Source organism: Syngnathus scovelli, chromosome 8 (genome assembly GCF_024217435.2).
Source record: "Syngnathus scovelli strain Florida chromosome 8, RoL_Ssco_1.2, whole genome shotgun sequence".
Lineage (NCBI taxonomy): Eukaryota > Metazoa > Chordata > Actinopteri > Syngnathiformes > Syngnathidae > Syngnathus > Syngnathus scovelli.
The window spans coordinates 3,614,894-3,632,530 of NC_090854.1; the positions used below are offsets into that span (position 1 = coordinate 3,614,894).

Consider the following 17,637-nt stretch of genomic DNA (forward strand, 5'->3'; position numbering starts at 1 on the left):
CAAATTACAGTAATCCCTTGCTACATCGCGGTTCGTTTATCGCGGTTTCACTTTTTTTTTTTATTTTGAAAATTTATTTAAAAATTTCACATATACGTCGCTCCTCAGTATAAGTCACCCCCCCACCCAAACTATGAAAAAAAAACACGACTTATAGTCTGAAAAATACGGTAGATATAATACAGTAATTTAATAATTTTGTTCGCAAATCCATATGGTTGTTCAGCACACAGGCCAGCCGATCGGACAATAAAACGATAGCCAATGAGGAAGTGTCCTGAAGCTTGTGCTATCCTCAAAAGGATAAGCCACAGATTTGGTTAAGTTTCTAATAATTTACCACAGTAAAAACCACAAGGGAAAGAATTTGCAACAATAATGCCTATGCCTCTAACAGTTTAACCTTTGTATAATGACAAATATTTGGTTAGGGGAAGGAAATGGAAAGATCTCTATGGGTTTTGGCGCGCGCGCGCGCGCGTGTGTGTGTGTGTGTGTGTGCGTGCGTGCGTGGGTGCGTGTGTGTGTGCATGGGTGCGTGCGTGCGTGCTACGTATGTTGGTCTACTTAAGTTAGGGGTGTCCAAACGTTTTGCACGGAGGGCCAGATTTGATAAAGTGAAGGGGCCGGGGGCCAATAGTCTTTTCGGACATTTTTTTAACTACAAAGATTTCATGCCCCTCTGTGAGTCATCACCTTATCGTGGTGGAGGGGTTTGTGTGCCCCTATGATCCTAGGAGCCATGTTGTCTGGGGCTTTATGCCCCTGCTAGGGTCACCCATGGCAAAAGCGTCCTAGGTGAGGGGCCAGACAAAGCATGGCTCAGAAGACCCCTTATGACGAGTAAAATATATGGACCTAGTTTTCCCTCGCCCAGACGCGGGTCACCGGGGCCCTCCTCTGGCGCCAGGTCTGGAGGTGGGGCTCGAAGGCGAGGGCCTTCGCCCATGGGGCCCACAAGGGAAAGAATTTGCAACAATGATGCCTATGCCTCTAACAGTTTAACCTTGGTATAATGAAAATTATTTGGTTGGGGGAAGGAGATGGAAAGATCTCTATGGGTTTTGACGCGTGTGTGTGTGTGTTTGTGTGTGTGTGTGTGCATGCGTGCGTGCATTCATGCGTGCGTGCTTCGTATGTTGGTCTACTTAAGTTAGGGGTGTCCAAACATTTTGCAAGGAGGGCCAGATTCGATAAAGTGAAGGCGCCCGGGGCCAATAGTTTTTTCTGACATTTTTTTAACTACAAAAATTTCATGCCCCTCTGTGAGTCATCACCTTATTGTGGTGGAGGGGTTTGCGTACCCCTATGATCCTAGGAGCCATGTTGTCTGGGGCTTTATGCCCCTGGTAGGGTCACCCATGGCAAAAGCATCCTAGGTGAGGGGCCAGACAAAGCACGGCTCAGAAGGCCCCTTATGACGAGTAAAATATATGGACCTAGTTTTCCCTCGCCCAGACGCGGGTCACCGGGGCCCTCCTCTGGCGCCAGGCCTGGAGGTGGGGCTCGAAGGCGAGTGCCTTCGCCCATGGGGCACAGCCCGAAAAGAAAACGTGGGTCCCCATTCCCGTGGGCTCACCACCTGTCAAAGGGGTCGGGTGCAAAGTGAAATGGGCAGCGGGCAAAAGAGGGGACCTTGGCGGTCCAATCCCCAGCTGCAAAAGCTGGCTCTTGGGCCATGGAATGTCACCTCTCTGGCTGGAAAGGAGCCCGACTGGTGTTTGAGGCAGAAAAGTTCAGACTAGACATAGTCGGACTTGCCTCCACACATAGTTTGGGCTCTGGTACAAGAGAGGCATCGAGCAAGTGTGGGCATACTTATTGCCCCTCGGCTGGGCGCCTGCACATTGGGGTTCACCCCGGTGAACAAGAGGGTAGCCTCCCTCCGCCTTCGGGTGGGGGGACGGGTCCTAACTGTTGTTTGTGTCTATGCACCAAACGGCAGCTCAGAGTACCCACCCTTCTAGGAGTCCCTGGAGGAAGTGCTGGAGAGCACTCCTTCTGGGGACTCCATCGTTCTACTGGGTGACTTCAATGCTCACGTGGGCAATGCCAGTGAGACCTGGAAGGACGTGATTGGGAGGAACGCCCCCCCCCCCCCCCCCGATCTGAAACCGAGTGGTGTTCTATTATTGGACTTCTGTGCTCGACACGTATTTTCTATAATGAACACCATTTTCAAGCATAAGGATGTCCATGTGTGCAATTGGCACCAGGACACCCTAGGCCGCAGTTCGATGATCGACTTTGTAGTCGTGTCAACGGATTTGCGGTTGCATGTTTTGGACACTCGGGTGAAGAGAGGGGTGGAGCCATCAACTGATCACCACCTGGTGGTGGGTTGGCTCCGATGGTGGGGGAAGACACCAGTCCGACCTGGCAGACCCAAATGCTGTGGGGAGAATACTTTGAAGACCTCCTCAATTCCACCTACACACCTTCCATTGTAGAAGCAGGGCCTGGAGACTCTGAGGCAGACTCTCCAATCTCTGGGGTCGAAGTCACTGAGGTAGTTAAAAAACTCCTCGGTGGCAAGGCCCTGGGGGTGAATGAGATCCCTCCGGAGTTCCTAAAGGCTCTGGATGTTGTGGGGCTGTCATGGCTGACACGCCTCTCCAACATTGCGTGGACATCGGGGACGGGGCCTCTGGCAGACTGGGGTGGTGGTTCCCCTTTTTAAGAAGGGGGACCGGAGGGTGTGTTCCAACTACAGAGGAATTACACTTCTCAGCCTCCCTGGTAAGGTCTATTCAGGGGTCCATTGGGAGGTCGAACCTCGGATTCAGGAGGAGCAGTGTGGCTTTCGTCCTGGCCGTGGAACAGTGGACCAGCTCTACACCCTCGGCAGGATCCTTGAAGGGGCATGGGAGTTCGCCCAACCAGTCCACAGGTGTTTTGTAGACTTGGAGAAGGCGTTCGACCGTGTCCCTTGGGAGGTTCTGTGGAGGGTGCTTCGGGAGTACGGGGTGCCGAGCCAACTGATAAGGGCCGTTTGGTCCCTGTATCACTGATGCCAGAGTTTGGTCCGCATTTCCGGCAGTAAGTCGGATTTGTTCCCAGTGAGGGTTGGACTCCGCCAAGGCTGCCCTTTGTCACCGATTCTGTTCATAATTTTTTCGGACAGAATTTCTAGGCGCAGCCAAGATGTTTAGGGTGCCCGACCTCAGCATCTGTTTCTTGCAGACAACGTGGTGCTGTTGGCTTCTTCAAGCCAGGATCTCCAGCTTTCACGGGAGCGGTTGGCAGCCGAGTGTGAAGCGATCGGGATGAGGGTCAGCACCTCCAAATCCGAGTCCATGGTCCTCGATCGGAAAAGGGTAGACTCGGAGTAGAGTCGCTGCTCCTCCACGTTGAGAGGAAGCAGATGAGGTGGCTTGGGCATCTTATCAGGTTGCCTCCTAGACGCCTCCCTGGGGAGGTGTTCCGGCATGTCCCGCCGGTAGGAGACCCTGGGGACGACCCAGGGCGCGCTGGAGAGACTATGTCTCTCAGCTGGCCTGGGGAACACCTTGGGATCCCCTGGGATGAGCTGGATGAAGTGGCTGGGGAGAGGGAAGTCTGAGTCCCTCCTAAAGCTGCTGCCCCCGCGACCTGACCCCGGATAAGCGGAAGAAGATGGGTGGATAGATGGAAAAATTTCATGCACAGTCATAAAACAAATTTCATTGTCACAATTGACATTATTTTTTAAATGACAAAATAACCAAACATAAGCCACTCAGGCAGATGTGAACAACTCTAAAAACACAAATTCTGCCTTTATTTCATATCTGATGAGTCAGATAACATTGAACAAACTGTATGAAATACCTTAAATTTACATGAGTTTAAAATTATTTTTGCCTCATGAACATTTTGAACAGGAGTTATAAGTAATGCAAAGTTATTAAAACTTAGAATAAGTGAATTCTGCTCTTGTCATTTACAATGTCTTTCAGAAAGTAATAGTTTGTGTCACGTCTACAGGTATACATCAACAGTATTAACATGGCCACTTCATAGCTTGCTTTAGTAATATTTACTTTTGACTCACCGCCCCGCACGAAGAATCGCTGTTGTGATGCCAGTTCAGCTTGGAGCTGCTTCATTTTATCAGCGCGGTCACTTCCTGTTAGCTTGTTGTATGTGTTAGCATGTTTAGTCTGATATTGTCTCTTTTTTTTTGTCTCTGATATTGTCTCTCTTTAAATCCTTATACAAGACAACCGTCTCTTTACAAATTAGACAAACACCATTGCCTTGATTTTCAGTGAAGAAGTATTGTAATTCCCATTTCTCTGGAAAGCGACGGCTCTCAATGTCACCTTTCCTTGTTTTCTTTGCAGTCGCCATGGCAGAAATGAGTGAATAGGGGTGGAGCAGCCACGTTTTAGTAATAGGAGGAATTACAGTTTCAAGTTTCATGATTTTTTTAATTCAGTTTGACAGTGCAGGTGGGCCATAAATAATACATTATAAGACCAAAGCTGCGGGCCGTATGAAACCTGACCGGGGGCCGGATTTGGCTTAAGTAAACATGCTATTTTTCACATGGCGAGTAGGGTCCTGTGCATGAAAAAGTGGTATGTGTGTACATTACCACACTTAAGTGTCTCACCTAGACATTTCAGGGTTGTCACCTTTCCTGAGTTGCAACGGGCTTTACTGTGGGCACAAAAAGACAAGCAGGTTAGAGAAATGTACATCAAAACCCAGCCAGCAGAATGCTGACATGGCAATTTTGACATATCCGCCGGTCAAGAAACACAATTATATTTATCTTGTCATCTGACCACAACAGTCGTGAACAAAAAAAAGTTGTGTCGTCTGACAAGGACATAAGATTAAGTTATTATATGTCATCACTCTCTACACAGCCTGTTATTCGTCCTTATGAAATGTCAATATACAGGGTGTCACATTATCATTATAGCACTGAAGCGCAAATACCAAGAGAATTGTTTTCTGATGTGAGCGTTTCCACTGCTTCGCATTGCAGAACAGACTTCAAGTTTGAAAACAGGCCATCCATCCGTTCGTCCATCCATTTTCTGACCCGCTTTATCCTCATGAGGGTTATGGGCATGCTGGAGCCTATCACAGCAGTCTTTGGGTGGTAGGCGGGGTACACCATGTTAGCCAGACAATCGAAGAGCACATAAAATTGAACAACCATCAACGCACACAATCACACTTACGGACAATTTGGAGCAATCAATCGGCCTACCGTGTTTTTTTTATCAATTTGGGAGGAAACCAGAGTACCCGGTGGAAACCTACGCACACAGGCACCAGGAGAACAAGCAAACTCCTTACAGGTAGGCTAGAGCCTGATTTGCACCCTGCAACTTTGAACTGTGAAGTGGAAGTGCTTGCTTGTAAATTGTTATACATTTTAAAAGTTAAATTACCGTATTTTTCGGAGTATAAGTCGCGTTTTTTTCATAGTTTGGGTGGGGGGCGATTCATATGTGAAATTATTCACAAATTTTCAAAATTCAAAAATCCGCGATGTAGTGAAACCGCGATAAACAAACCACGATGCAGCGAGGGATTAATCGCTAATCTGAACTGCAATTGACGACGTCAGCGGCGCGGCGCACACGTGGCGTTGTTTACATAAAGGACGAAGAGTTCGATCGATGGATTTAATGATTTGGAGTGACACAGATGGTTTGATAATATTGTTGTTTATATAATCGTTATTTGATATATAGTTTATATATCGTTATATGGACCTGTGGAATAATTTGAACTGCAACTGACGACGAGTTCGACGTCAGCGGTGCGGCGCACACGCGGCGTTGTTTACATAAAGAACGAAGAATTCGATCGATGGATTTAATGATTTGGAGTGACACAGATGATTTGATAATATTGTTGTTTATATAATCGTTATTTGATATATAGTTTACATATTGTTATATGGACCTGTGGAATAATTTGAACTGCAACTGACGACGAGTTCGACATCAGCGGCGCGGCGCACACACACGGCGTTGTTTACATAAAGGACGAAGAATTCAATCGATGAATTTAATGATTTAGAGTGACACAGATAGTTTGATGAAAGTGTTATTTATGTTATAGTTATTTGGATAACTGTTAATGTTAGGTCAGGCCCGTTCTCAGCTCCTCGTTTGTGTTTGTCACGTCCGAGTGGACTTCTGTTCCCTGCCCGTTGTCCATGAGCCTCTGCCCCAACTGTGTCTCTGTTCTCCACTGCCCCCTTTCCTCTCAATGAACTCTGGTACTCGCTGCACATGGTCGGCCTGCTCCATTCCTTCATGACAGAAGACATCGACCACTTCAGCGACCAACACCTGGACCAAGAATCACTACCGACTCCTGTAATGGCGGCATGGTCGCCACGCACCGGCACAAGACATGTGGTTGCCATTAGCAGCATATTTCGGTGGCGTGGATCCTCCGACTCTCCCTGTCTGGAGTTTGCATGTTCTACACGTGCCTGCATGGGTTTTCTCCGGGCACTCCGGTTTCCTCCCACATCCCAAAAACATGCTTGGTAGGCCAATTGAGCACTCCAAATTGACCCTAGGTGTGAGTGCGAGTGCGGATGGTTGTTCGACCGGTGTGCCCTGTGATCGGCTGGCAACCGGTTCAGGGTGTCCCCCGCCTCCTGCCCGATGACTGCTGGGATAGGCTCCAGCACACCCGTGAGCCCTGTGGAGACAAATGGTATTGAGGATGGATGGATGGATGGATGGATGGATATATAATATAATATAATATAATATAATATAATATAATATAATATAATATAATGTAATATAATATAATATAATATATTACAGTGGTTCTTAACCTGGGTTTGATCGAACCCTAGGGGTTCGGTGAGACGGCTTCAGGGGTTCGGCAGAGCTGGTATGTCATCCCCCCCCGCGCAGATGGCCGAACACACCTGAATGTCGTGTAAATTCGCGATAACGCATATCTGCACTGGTCTTGCAAAGGCAACAGCAGAAGTCACACTGATTTGCTGGTATGTCATTCCCCCCACTAAAGAGGGGTTTGGTGAATGCGCATATGAAACTAATGGGGTTTGATACCTCCAAAAAGGTTAAGAACCACTGATATAATATAATATAATACAATGAAGTATAATATAATATAATATAATACCTTCCCTAACAACGACTGAGCATGCGTGAGGACGTGGGTGCACCTGGCTGCCGCTTCTCGCTGCTTCGACTCCGACAGATTTCTACCTCGATCTCAAGCCGGATTACCCGCCAAAATACCGAGGTTACAGCTTCAAAAACCTCGGCATGATCTGTGTCCGCTGTGTGCTGGCTGGACTTGTTGGTGCCGTGAGGCTTGGCGTGGGAGCCATCGACGCTACGTGGACGTGGTGGGTTCCGTGGCGGCCCTGCATCGCCGGCCGGTGCTGCCGCGGCTTCCTGCGCCCAAGGCTTTGCCCAGCTCGCCGCCGTCGAGAACGACACCGTCAAGGACGACGCCGTTGAGGACGCTGCCGTTGAGTACGATGCCATTGCCGCTCGCGCTTTGCACCATCTGGCTTTCGGCTGCAGCTAACGCCTCCACTCATCTCCAGGATCCACCACTTCTCCACATCCGTCATGGTACTCCATTACTTGCCGACTCGTTCGCGCGCTTCCTCCTTCCGGGGTGTTGGTCAGCGCACTCGTAGACCTTGCCCTTCTTCGCCGACCCACCTACATCCACCGCGGATCTCGCCGAAAATTAATTTACTCTTCAAATACCGAAAAATGTATTCCAACAATTTGGACTGCCTGCAGCTCACACAACGGCTTCCACACTTCCTCCTTACAACATCACACCAACTCATGTCATCAGAACGTGTCCTCTGCGAACCCTTTCAACCTCCTGACAATCCCAACCACCTCCTCACCGGCTTTAAAACAAAAGCCCCTGAAAATCGCCCTCTTCAACACACGTTCCCTCAGCAATAAAAGCCTTATCCTCAACGAATTCATCATAGACAACAAACTTGATCTGCTCTGCCTAAATGAAACATGGCAAAAACCCCTGGACTATTTCTCACTAAATCAAACCACCCCTTCAGGATACTCTTACTTGGACAACCCACGCATTGAGGGCAGAGGGGGTGGCATCGCTGCTATTTTTAATCAAAACCTCAAACCCCACGCCCTGTCCCTCCCCTCTGCCCTATCATTCGAAATTCTGGCTTTTAAATTTCCAGGACCTAAACCCCTCATTACTGTTATTATTTACCGCCCCCCCCAAACCAAACCCATCTTTCCTATCTGACCTCTCAGAATTCATCACTGCACTTTTCTCTGTTTCATCGTCCCTCCTGCTTCTTGGTGATTTTAACCTGCAAATTGATTCCCCTGACTGCAATCATTCTATGGACTTCCTGGATTTCCTCAACTGCTCCGGCTTCACTCAACACATTACTTTCCCTACTCACAAGCATGGACACACCCTACACCTGGTCTGCAGCACTGCCCTCCACATCCACAACATTTCTAGCGTCGACCACCCCATATCTGACCACTTAGCCATCTTATTTGATATTGACACCCCACCCGCGAACCAAAACAAAACCACACAATCATCTTTCGCAACCTTAAGTCCATCTGCTCAGACACTCTCTCCACCTGCATATCAGAAACCCTTTCCGCCCTCACCCCCCAGAAAAAACAACGCCCACGGACCTTGTCAACACTTACAACAACATAATGTCTACCTCCTTCAACACAGTGGCTTCTCTGAAAACCAAAACAGTAACCTTTACTCACTCCGCACCCTGGTTCAACCCGGAACTCCATAAACTCAAGAAACAACTTTGACAGCTAGAACGATTATGCAAGAAAACCAGCCTCACAGTCCATGCCCTCGCTTTCAAAGACCTTATGCATCACTATAAACAGCCCTTAACAAAGCCCTACGTCCCTTTCTCTCCACCCCGCTCATCTTACTACTCTGGTATCATCCACTCTGGTTTTTCAAACCCACGTTCCCTGTTTTCGACCATAAACAAACTCCTCAAACCCCACGACGATACTTCATCATCATTCACCACAGAGAAATGCGACACTCTTTTGTCATTTTTCAACTCTAAAATAGAAAACATCCACCACCAGCTCTTATCCTCCCCCTCTAGTACCCCACAACCTGAATCCACATTCTTTTCATCATTCGTCCCCCGGCTATCAACTTTTCCCCCCATACATTTTGCTGACCTCTCCCAAATACTCTCCACCATGAAATCTCCCCCCTGGACCCCATGCCATCCCAACTAGTTAAAGACTGCCTCACCCCCATGCCCCACTCATCATAGACATCATCAATTCCTCCCTCACCTCTGGCACAGTCCCCTCACCTCATAAGCTTGCAGCCATCACTCAAAAATCCCCGGCCTTGACCCTGAGGACCCCAACAACTACGGACCCATCTCTAATCTCACATTTCTATCAAAATTACTGGAAAGAGCCATCACATCTCAATTCAAGACCCACCTCCTTTCAAATAACCCGTATGAACCATTCCAATCTAGTTTCCGTACACACCACAGCACTGAAACGGCCCTACTTAAAGTCACTAATGATCTCCTGCTTTCCTCTGACTCTGGCTCTCTCACTGTCCTCCTCCGTGACCTCAGTGCTGCCTTCGACACAGTAAACCATTCTATTCTTCTCAACCGCCTAGAATCCATCGGCATCACCAACACTGCCCTCTCCTGGTTCAAATCCTACCTGTCTGACAGATTTCACTCACAATTGACCAACACAAATCCTACACCACCCCTATTGCACACGGAGTCCCTCAAGGGTCAGTTCTGGGCCCCATTCTTTTCACTCTGTACATACTTCCCATTGGACACATCATCCGCCGCCATGGTTTCAAATTCCACTGCAACGCTGACGATACTCAACTCTACATCTCCACCAAAACCATCTCCCCTGCCATTCTCTCCACCCTCACTCGCTGCCTCACAGACATTAAAGACTGGATGACCCAAAACTTTGTCAAACCAAATAGTAACAAAACGGAATTCATCATCTTCGGTCCTAAATCCAGCCTCCCCACCTACCACAACTTCACACACTGCATTGATGGCCACTCTGTCACTCCCTCCCCTCTAGGCAGAAATCTTGGACTTTATATGGATCCCACACTTTCCTTCAAACCACATATCAACCACGTCACCAAAACATCCTTCTTCCATCTATGAAACATTGCTCGCCTACGTCCCTTTCTCTCCACCCCTGCAGCAGACATTAGTTCATGCATTTATTAACTCCAGACTGGATTACTGCAACAGCATCCTGTACGGTCTCCCCTCAACTGTTCTTCACAAACTGCAATATGTTCAAAACTCTGCTGCCCGACTGCTCACCCGCTCACCCAGCAGACAGCACATCACCCCTGTCCTCCGTCATCTTCACTGTTTCCCCATAAAACAGCGCATGCATTTCAAGATTCTTGTCACCACATAAAAGGCCCTAAACAACCTTGCCTCCCCTACCTATCTGAACTCCTGCAACGCTATACCCCCACCCGCCGACTCCGCTCTGCTGACGCCAACTTGCTCACCCCCATTACCTCGACCAAATACCGGACTATTGGGGATAGAGCCTTTGCCATTGCTGCCCCCACTCTCTGGAACTCTCTCCCCCGGACCATCTGTAATGCTGATTCCCTGCACTCCTTCAAACACCATCTCAAGACCCACCTCTTCAACTCTCCATATAACCCCTAACTCTTCGTGTGTGTGTGTGTGTGTGTGTGTGTGTGTGTGTGTGTGTGCGTGTGTGTGAGAATTTTCTATGTAAAGCGGCTTTGAGTGTTTAGAAAAGCGCTATATAAAACCGATCTGTTATTATTATTATTTTTATTTTTTTTATTATTATTATAAATAAATTAGCTATCAGCTTGTAGTATAATGCTTACACATATTTAAAATGCATTATTATAAAGCAGTTATATGCTCTGTACCTACCTGTAGGTTGTGATGTTTTGTAGCTTAATGATTTGTGATTGGTTCAGATTCATGGACACCATATTGTACTGAAGGTCCTGCTCAATGGAGGTCAAGGAAATGAAGAATGACTCGACATAACTGCCAAAGACAAAAAAAACAAAACAAGAAACATTAATTGGTAATTGAATGTGAAATGTAGCCTCTTTAGTGCATGTATCAACCTTACTTTGTGCACAATAGTCTAAGAAAAATATGAATGACCAGAGTGTGGAAATGTTGACTGTGAGACTAAAAGCAAAAACACAAAATACAAAAATAAATTGACATCTATCATACTGACTGCTAAGAAAGATTATTACCATAGATTTCTAAAAGATAACAGGAACAATGTATGAGGCATGTGAAACATCCTCAAATCCATAATCAAAAATCAAAATACTTCACAAAAAAACTTACCCCCTCTTACTTTACTGAGAATAAAGAAGCACTTGACAACATGAATGAAATCGCTAATAAGTTTAACAAGTACTTTGTGGACATTGGTTAAAAAAAAAATAGCTGGAGAAATCACTGGTACTGAAAGTCCTGATTATTTTTTAATAGATGGGAAAACCAACTCTATGTTTCTTTCAGATGTACTAGATGACAGGGAAGTCATCAACATTGTTTCCAAATCTAAGCAAAACCTGTCCACTGATTGTGATGAAATTGACATGAAAACTGTAAAATGGTTTATTGAGGGTTTAAGGAAGCCTTTAACATACATCTTTAATTTATCATTTATGTCTGGCAAATTCCTTCATGAGATGAAAAAAGCAAAAGTACAGTAATCCCTCATTTATCGCGGATAATTGGTTTCAAAAACCACCCGTGATAATTGAAATCAGCTAACCCTCTCATCTGTACATTTTTGTGTGTCAATAAATGTATAGATTTTATTATTAGAACATTAAATCATTGTTTCAAACATGTAAATAATATATTAATAGTATAAATAACATACAGAACATTTTGTATAAATATTGAAAATATAAACATTATACGTCTGTGCGTGAAACATGTTAACAAGAAGTACTGAGCAGGCTAACGAGTTAGCGGAAAGATGCTAATTTGCGATCGTGCTAACACGCGAAAACGGACCTCTAAAGGAATGTAAACGAACATTTGGAGCAATAATACATTGTCCTAAAGGTTAGTCACATGTGATCGTTCATTTCTCTCGTTAGGAGACCCACTTACATCGTAAATGACTCCTGTACCACTTTAACCGACATAAGTACACGAACGTAAAACAGGAAGTGGTATCGCCTGAAAACAGTCTTCAAAATAAATCACCCTACCTCAAATCAAAGCACGGCTGAATAACATAAATAACATGGAGAATTCTTAACACATACTGTAAATATGTTTTTAGAACAACTTTTATTATTATTATATTTTTTATAACAAGGTACAAGTGTACCTACTGTAAATATGTTTTTAGAACTCTTAATATTATAACATTGTTTCTATAACAAGGTACAACACTGTAAATATGTTTTTAGAACTCTTATTATTACCGTATTTTCCGGACTATAAGGCGCACCTTCAATAAATGGCCCATTTTAAAACTTTGTCCATATCTAAGGCGCACCGGACTATAAGGCCCCTGCGCCTCTCTGCCGACGGAGTGAGGAGGGCGCTTGCCGCTATTGACACCCGTAAGGCGGCGGGCCCTGACATTATCCCGGGTCGAGCGCTGAAGGACTGCGCTGGGGAGCTGTCGGGTGTCTTCACGGACATCTTTAACGTTTCCCTGCAGCAGGCCATCAACCCCTCGTGTTTCAAGGCTGCCACCATCGTTCCTGTGCCGAAGAAACCTGCACCGTCCTGCTTCAATGACTACCGCCCCGTGGCACTGACGCCCATCATCATGAAGTGCTTTGAGCGGCTTGTCATGGAGCACATCAAATCCGTGCTCCCCCCCCACCATTGACCCTTTCCAGTTTGCGTACCGTGCCAAACGGTCCTCTGAGGATGCCATCTGCTCTGCCCTTCACTCGGCCCTCACCCACCTGGAGAGAAAGGACTCATATGTGAGATTGCTGTTTGTGGACTTCAGCTCTGCCTTCAACACCATTGTGCCGCAGCGACTCATCTGCAAACTCGACGAGCTGGGCCTCTGTACCTCCCTCTGCAACTGGCTACTGGACTTCCTCTGTCAGAGGCCTCAGGTGGTGCGTGATGGCGACAAAATCTCCGCCAGCATCACTCTGAGCACGGGGGCCCCCCAGGGCAGCGTGCTCAGTCCATTGTTCTTCACCCTGCTGACGCATGACTGCACTGCGACCTACAGCGACAACCGCATAGTGAAGTTTGCTGACGACACGACTCTGGTGGGTCTCATCACGAAGGGCGACGAGACTCGGTACAGTTCGGAATTTGACCTTCTGACCACGTGGTGCAAGGACAACAACCTCCTGCTGAATGTAAACAAGACCAAGGAAATCGTTGTTGACTTCCGGATGGGTCACAAAAAACATGACGGTGCTGTGGTGGAGAGGGTGAGCTGCACCAAGTCCCTGGGGGTGCACATCAGTGAGGACCTCTCCTGGTCCGCAAACACCACGTCACTGGCAAAGAAAGCTCAGCGCCGCCTGTACTTCCTGCGAAAGCTCAGGCGTGCATGTGCTCCTCAGGCAGTCCTGTCTACATTCTACCGTGGCACCATTGAGAGCGTCCTCACCAGTTGCATCTGGGGTCTGGGGTTGTCTGGGGTGGTAGCTGCACTGAACAGAACTTGAAGGCCCTGCAGCACATAGTGAATACGGCTGGTAAGGTTATTGGTGCTTCGCTCGCCTCCCTGAAGGACATTTACACCTCCCATCTCGCCCGCAAGGCAACCACGATTGCGAGTGATGTAAGTCACCCAGCTCACTCTTTGTTTGACCTTCTGCCCTCTGGGAAGAGGTACAGGAGCCTGCGCTCCCGCACCACCAGACTCGTCAACAGCTTCTTTCTCCAGGCTGTTAGGATCCTGAACTCGCTACCCCCTTCTGCGTAGCATGTGGCACTGTTGCGCTATTTTCTGGAATGTCTGCTGCACGCTCACTTGCTTCTTTTTGCTCCTCTTATTTATTTGTTGTGTTATTTATTCATTATTTATTCAACACGCTGTTGTTTACTTGTTTACTTGATTGTGTATTGTGGGCCATGTCTTGTCACTGTGGGATAGCGGGGAATGAAATTTCCGTTTCTTTGTGTGTCTTTGGCATGTGGAGAAATTGACCATAAAGCTGACTTTGACTTTGACTTTGATAATAACTTGAAATAGTGAAAACAATAACAATATATCAATAATGTTAATATCACACAACACACAAAATAAACATGTAAAGCTTACTTTAATAAGTACAAAACAAAACAGTCAGATAGATCAGTAAACTTTAAAAGTTAAAGATTAAAATAATAACGAATTAACAATTTTATTAAAGTTGAATGAATTAAGTGAGTGAATGAACACGGTTCGGTCCCTGTATCACCGATGCAAGAGTTTGGTCCGCATTTCCGGCAGTACGTCGGATTCGTTCCCAGTGAGGGTTGGACTCCGCCAAGGCTGCCCTTTGTCACCGATTCTGTTCATCATTTTTATGGACAGAATTTCTAGGCGCTGCCGAGGCGTTGAGGGGGACCAGTTTGGGGACCTCAGCATCGCGTCTCTGCTTTTTGCAGATGACGTGGTGCTGTTGACTCCTTTAAGCTGTGATCTCCAGCTCTCACTGGAGCGGTTCGCAGCCGAGTGTGAAGCGATCGGGATGAGGGTCAGCACCTCCAAATCCGAGTCCATGGTCCAACGGTCGGAAAAGGGTGGAATGCCTTCTCCGGATCGGGGATGAAATCCTGCCCCAAGTGGAGGAGTTCAAGTATCTTGGAGTCTTGTTCACAAGTGAACGGAGGATGGAGTGCGAGATCGACAGGCGGATCGGTGCAGCCTCGGCAGTAATGCGGACTCTGTACCGGTCCGTCGTGGTGAAGAGAGAGCTGAGCCAAAAGGCAAAGCTCTCAATTTACCAGTCGATTTACACTCCTACTCTCACCTATGGTCTCGAGCTATGGGTCGTGACCGAAAAAACGAGATCCCGGATACAAGCGGCCGAAATGAGTTTTCTCCGCAGGATGTCCGGACTCTCCCTTAGAGATAGGGTGAGAAGCTCGGTCATCCGGGAGAGACTCGGAGTAGAGTCGCTACTCCTCCACGTTGAGAGGAGCCAGATGAGGTGGCTCGGGCATCTCATCAGGATGCTTCCTGGACGCCTCCCTGGGGAGGTGTTCCGGGCATGTCCCGCCGGTAGGAGACCCCGGGGACGACCCACGACGCGCTGGAGAGACTATGTCTCTCAGCTGGCCTGGGAATGCCATGGGATCCCCCGGGAAGAGCTGGATGAAGTGGCTGGGGAGAGGGAAGTCTGGGAGTCCCTCCTAAAGCTGCTGCCCCTACGACCCGACCCCAGATAAGCGGAAGAAGATTTATGGATAGATGGATTGAATGATTTTTTTATTAGATGTATTAAGTTTGTTTTATTGTTGTTATTGTTGTATGAATAAAAAGGGTGATATTGGTGTTTGTGACTGCAGTAAACAGGCAAGGTTGCATCATATTAGATTTTTAATCCAAATCAAACCATTCTCCAATTTATCTTTTTTATTTCAACTTCAGACACAACAAATTACTTTATAATCACAAAATAATGATCCATCTTTTTGATTCATTATTCATAGTCTTCAGCAGGCCAATTATGATTGATTTTATGAAACAATGCTTTGCCCTAGTTTAAATTTAGACGCGGGCCGGATTTGGTCCATATATATGACACACCTGACTATAAGGAGCACTGTTGGCTTTTGAGAAAATTTTAGGTGTTTAGGTACGCCTTATAATCCGGAAAATACGGTATATATATATTTTTTTTTTAATAAAAAGGTAAAAGTGTACGCACTGCAATTGTTCGGGCACTCCTTGCCTTCTGCTGGTGTGTGGGCAAGTTTCGTGCCATAATTCCTCAATTTAGAAGTTTAATTTTGATTTATATATATTTTTTTAATTTGGAAAAAAAATCCGCAATGAAGTGAAACCGCGAAAAACAAACCGCAATGTAGCGAGGGATTACTGTAATTCCACTTTATATAAACTCCGATTTGCACCTTTTCACAAACTACCGACCCATCTCTATCATGTCACAATTTTCAAAACTACAAGAAAAAATATTTGATGCCAGACTTCAGTCCATCATACATTGACACAACATATTAACAGATAGCCAATATGGTTTCAGGAAAAACCATTCAACTTCCATGGCAATAATTGACACAATAGAGGAAATGAACTCCATTGACAGTAATAAACACACTGCCGGAATATTCATTGACTTAAAAAAAGCTTTTGACACCATAGAGCCCAACATTTTAGACAATAAACTGGAACATTACAGTATTAGAGCAGACATGTCCAAATTCCAGCCCACGGGCAGAATCCGGACCCGGGTCAAATTTCATATGGCCCGCAGCTTTGGTCTTATAATGTATTATTTATGGCACGCCTGTCCTGGCAAACTGAATTAAAAAAAAAAAATGAAACTGCAATTCCTCCTATTACCAAAAGGTGGCAGCACCACCCCTCTCCACTCATTTCTGCCATGGTGACTGCAAAGAAAACGAGGAAAGTTGACATTGAGGACCGTCGCTTTCAAGAGAAATGGGAATTGTAATACTTCTTTACTGAAAATCAAAGCAATTGTGTTTGTCTAATTTGTAAAGAAACGGTTGCCTTGTTTAAGGATTTCAACCTAAAGAGACACTATCAGACTAAACATGTGTGAAGTGGCATGGTGGTACAAGATGGTGTAAAATTAGGTATTGAATTTGGCCCAGGCACATTGGCTATCCCAAAACATGTAGTAGTTCCAAAATTTCATGAGGAGATGGTGTTAAAGCTTGACATAGGGGTGACCTGATGGAAATTAACAAATGTAATAAATTAAATTGTTAGCAATCGGGAAGACATGACCTGTTCAAACACGTAGCAATGCACAATTTTGGAATATGAGTTTGCTATGCCATAATTTTAAGATGTAACAGCTTGAGCAATATCAATATATCTGTTTAAGTTAACATTATTATGTTAAGTACTATTATGGGTTGAGATTGATCTTTATTAGACAAGATATATGTGATTAATGTTGGAATGTTTTGTCCAACCTGTATTTAACATTGGTGTTCCATCCATACCTGAATGTATTAAGTTGAGAGGAGACATCAAGGGCTAATAGGGAAAGAACGAGCAAAACAGGAAACATCTGCATCCGGTGGCCGATTGCTGTCAGGCGCAGTGGTTGCTGCTTGAAGCAGTGGTGCAGGAATTCTGACCTTTCACCTACATATTCCAATGAGGTAATGCCAGAAGCCTATAAATATGTTGCCCGAATGCAGAGCGGGGCGCTTCTTCCTAGTCAGGGCGATGGCTGTGACGCTGCCCGGACTAAAAGAACGAAGATGGATTTTTCATTCTTTTTGAGATTGAACCAAAATCTACTAAGATGAATTTCCAGAGTCTTTGAATTGGACTTGGTCAAATTTTAAGCTTCGAGGAAGGCAGAGGAGACAGCCACTCCGGGCAGAAAGGGGAAGTCGCCAATTTTACTTTTTGTCTAGGCTCCTCACGGCCAGAC

At 46.1% G+C, this 17,637-nt stretch overlaps 1 protein-coding gene across 6 annotated transcripts in view; it reads right to left on the minus strand.

The window, feature by feature from the left end:
- The window catches only part of tmprss3a (transmembrane serine protease 3a), an 84,278-nt gene that overhangs the window by 51,612 nt on the left and 15,029 nt on the right, over positions 1-17,637 (minus strand). For 2 of the 6 annotated variants that reach the window (XM_068651552.1, XM_068651549.1), the window contains exons 1-3: positions 12,173-12,228; positions 10,952-11,071; positions 4,598-4,644 (exon numbers count right to left, since the gene is read on the minus strand). In XM_068651552.1, the coding sequence (XP_068507653.1) occupies positions 4,598-4,644; positions 10,952-11,071; positions 12,173-12,207 (202 nt within the window). In that variant the 5' untranslated portion in view covers positions 12,208-12,228. Of the gene's footprint in view, positions 1-4,597; positions 4,645-4,929; positions 6,450-10,951; positions 11,072-12,172; positions 12,229-17,637 lie in introns of those variants that run through there. The other 4 variants (XM_068651551.1, XM_068651553.1, XM_068651550.1 and 1 more) reach the window with 4 other exon arrangements.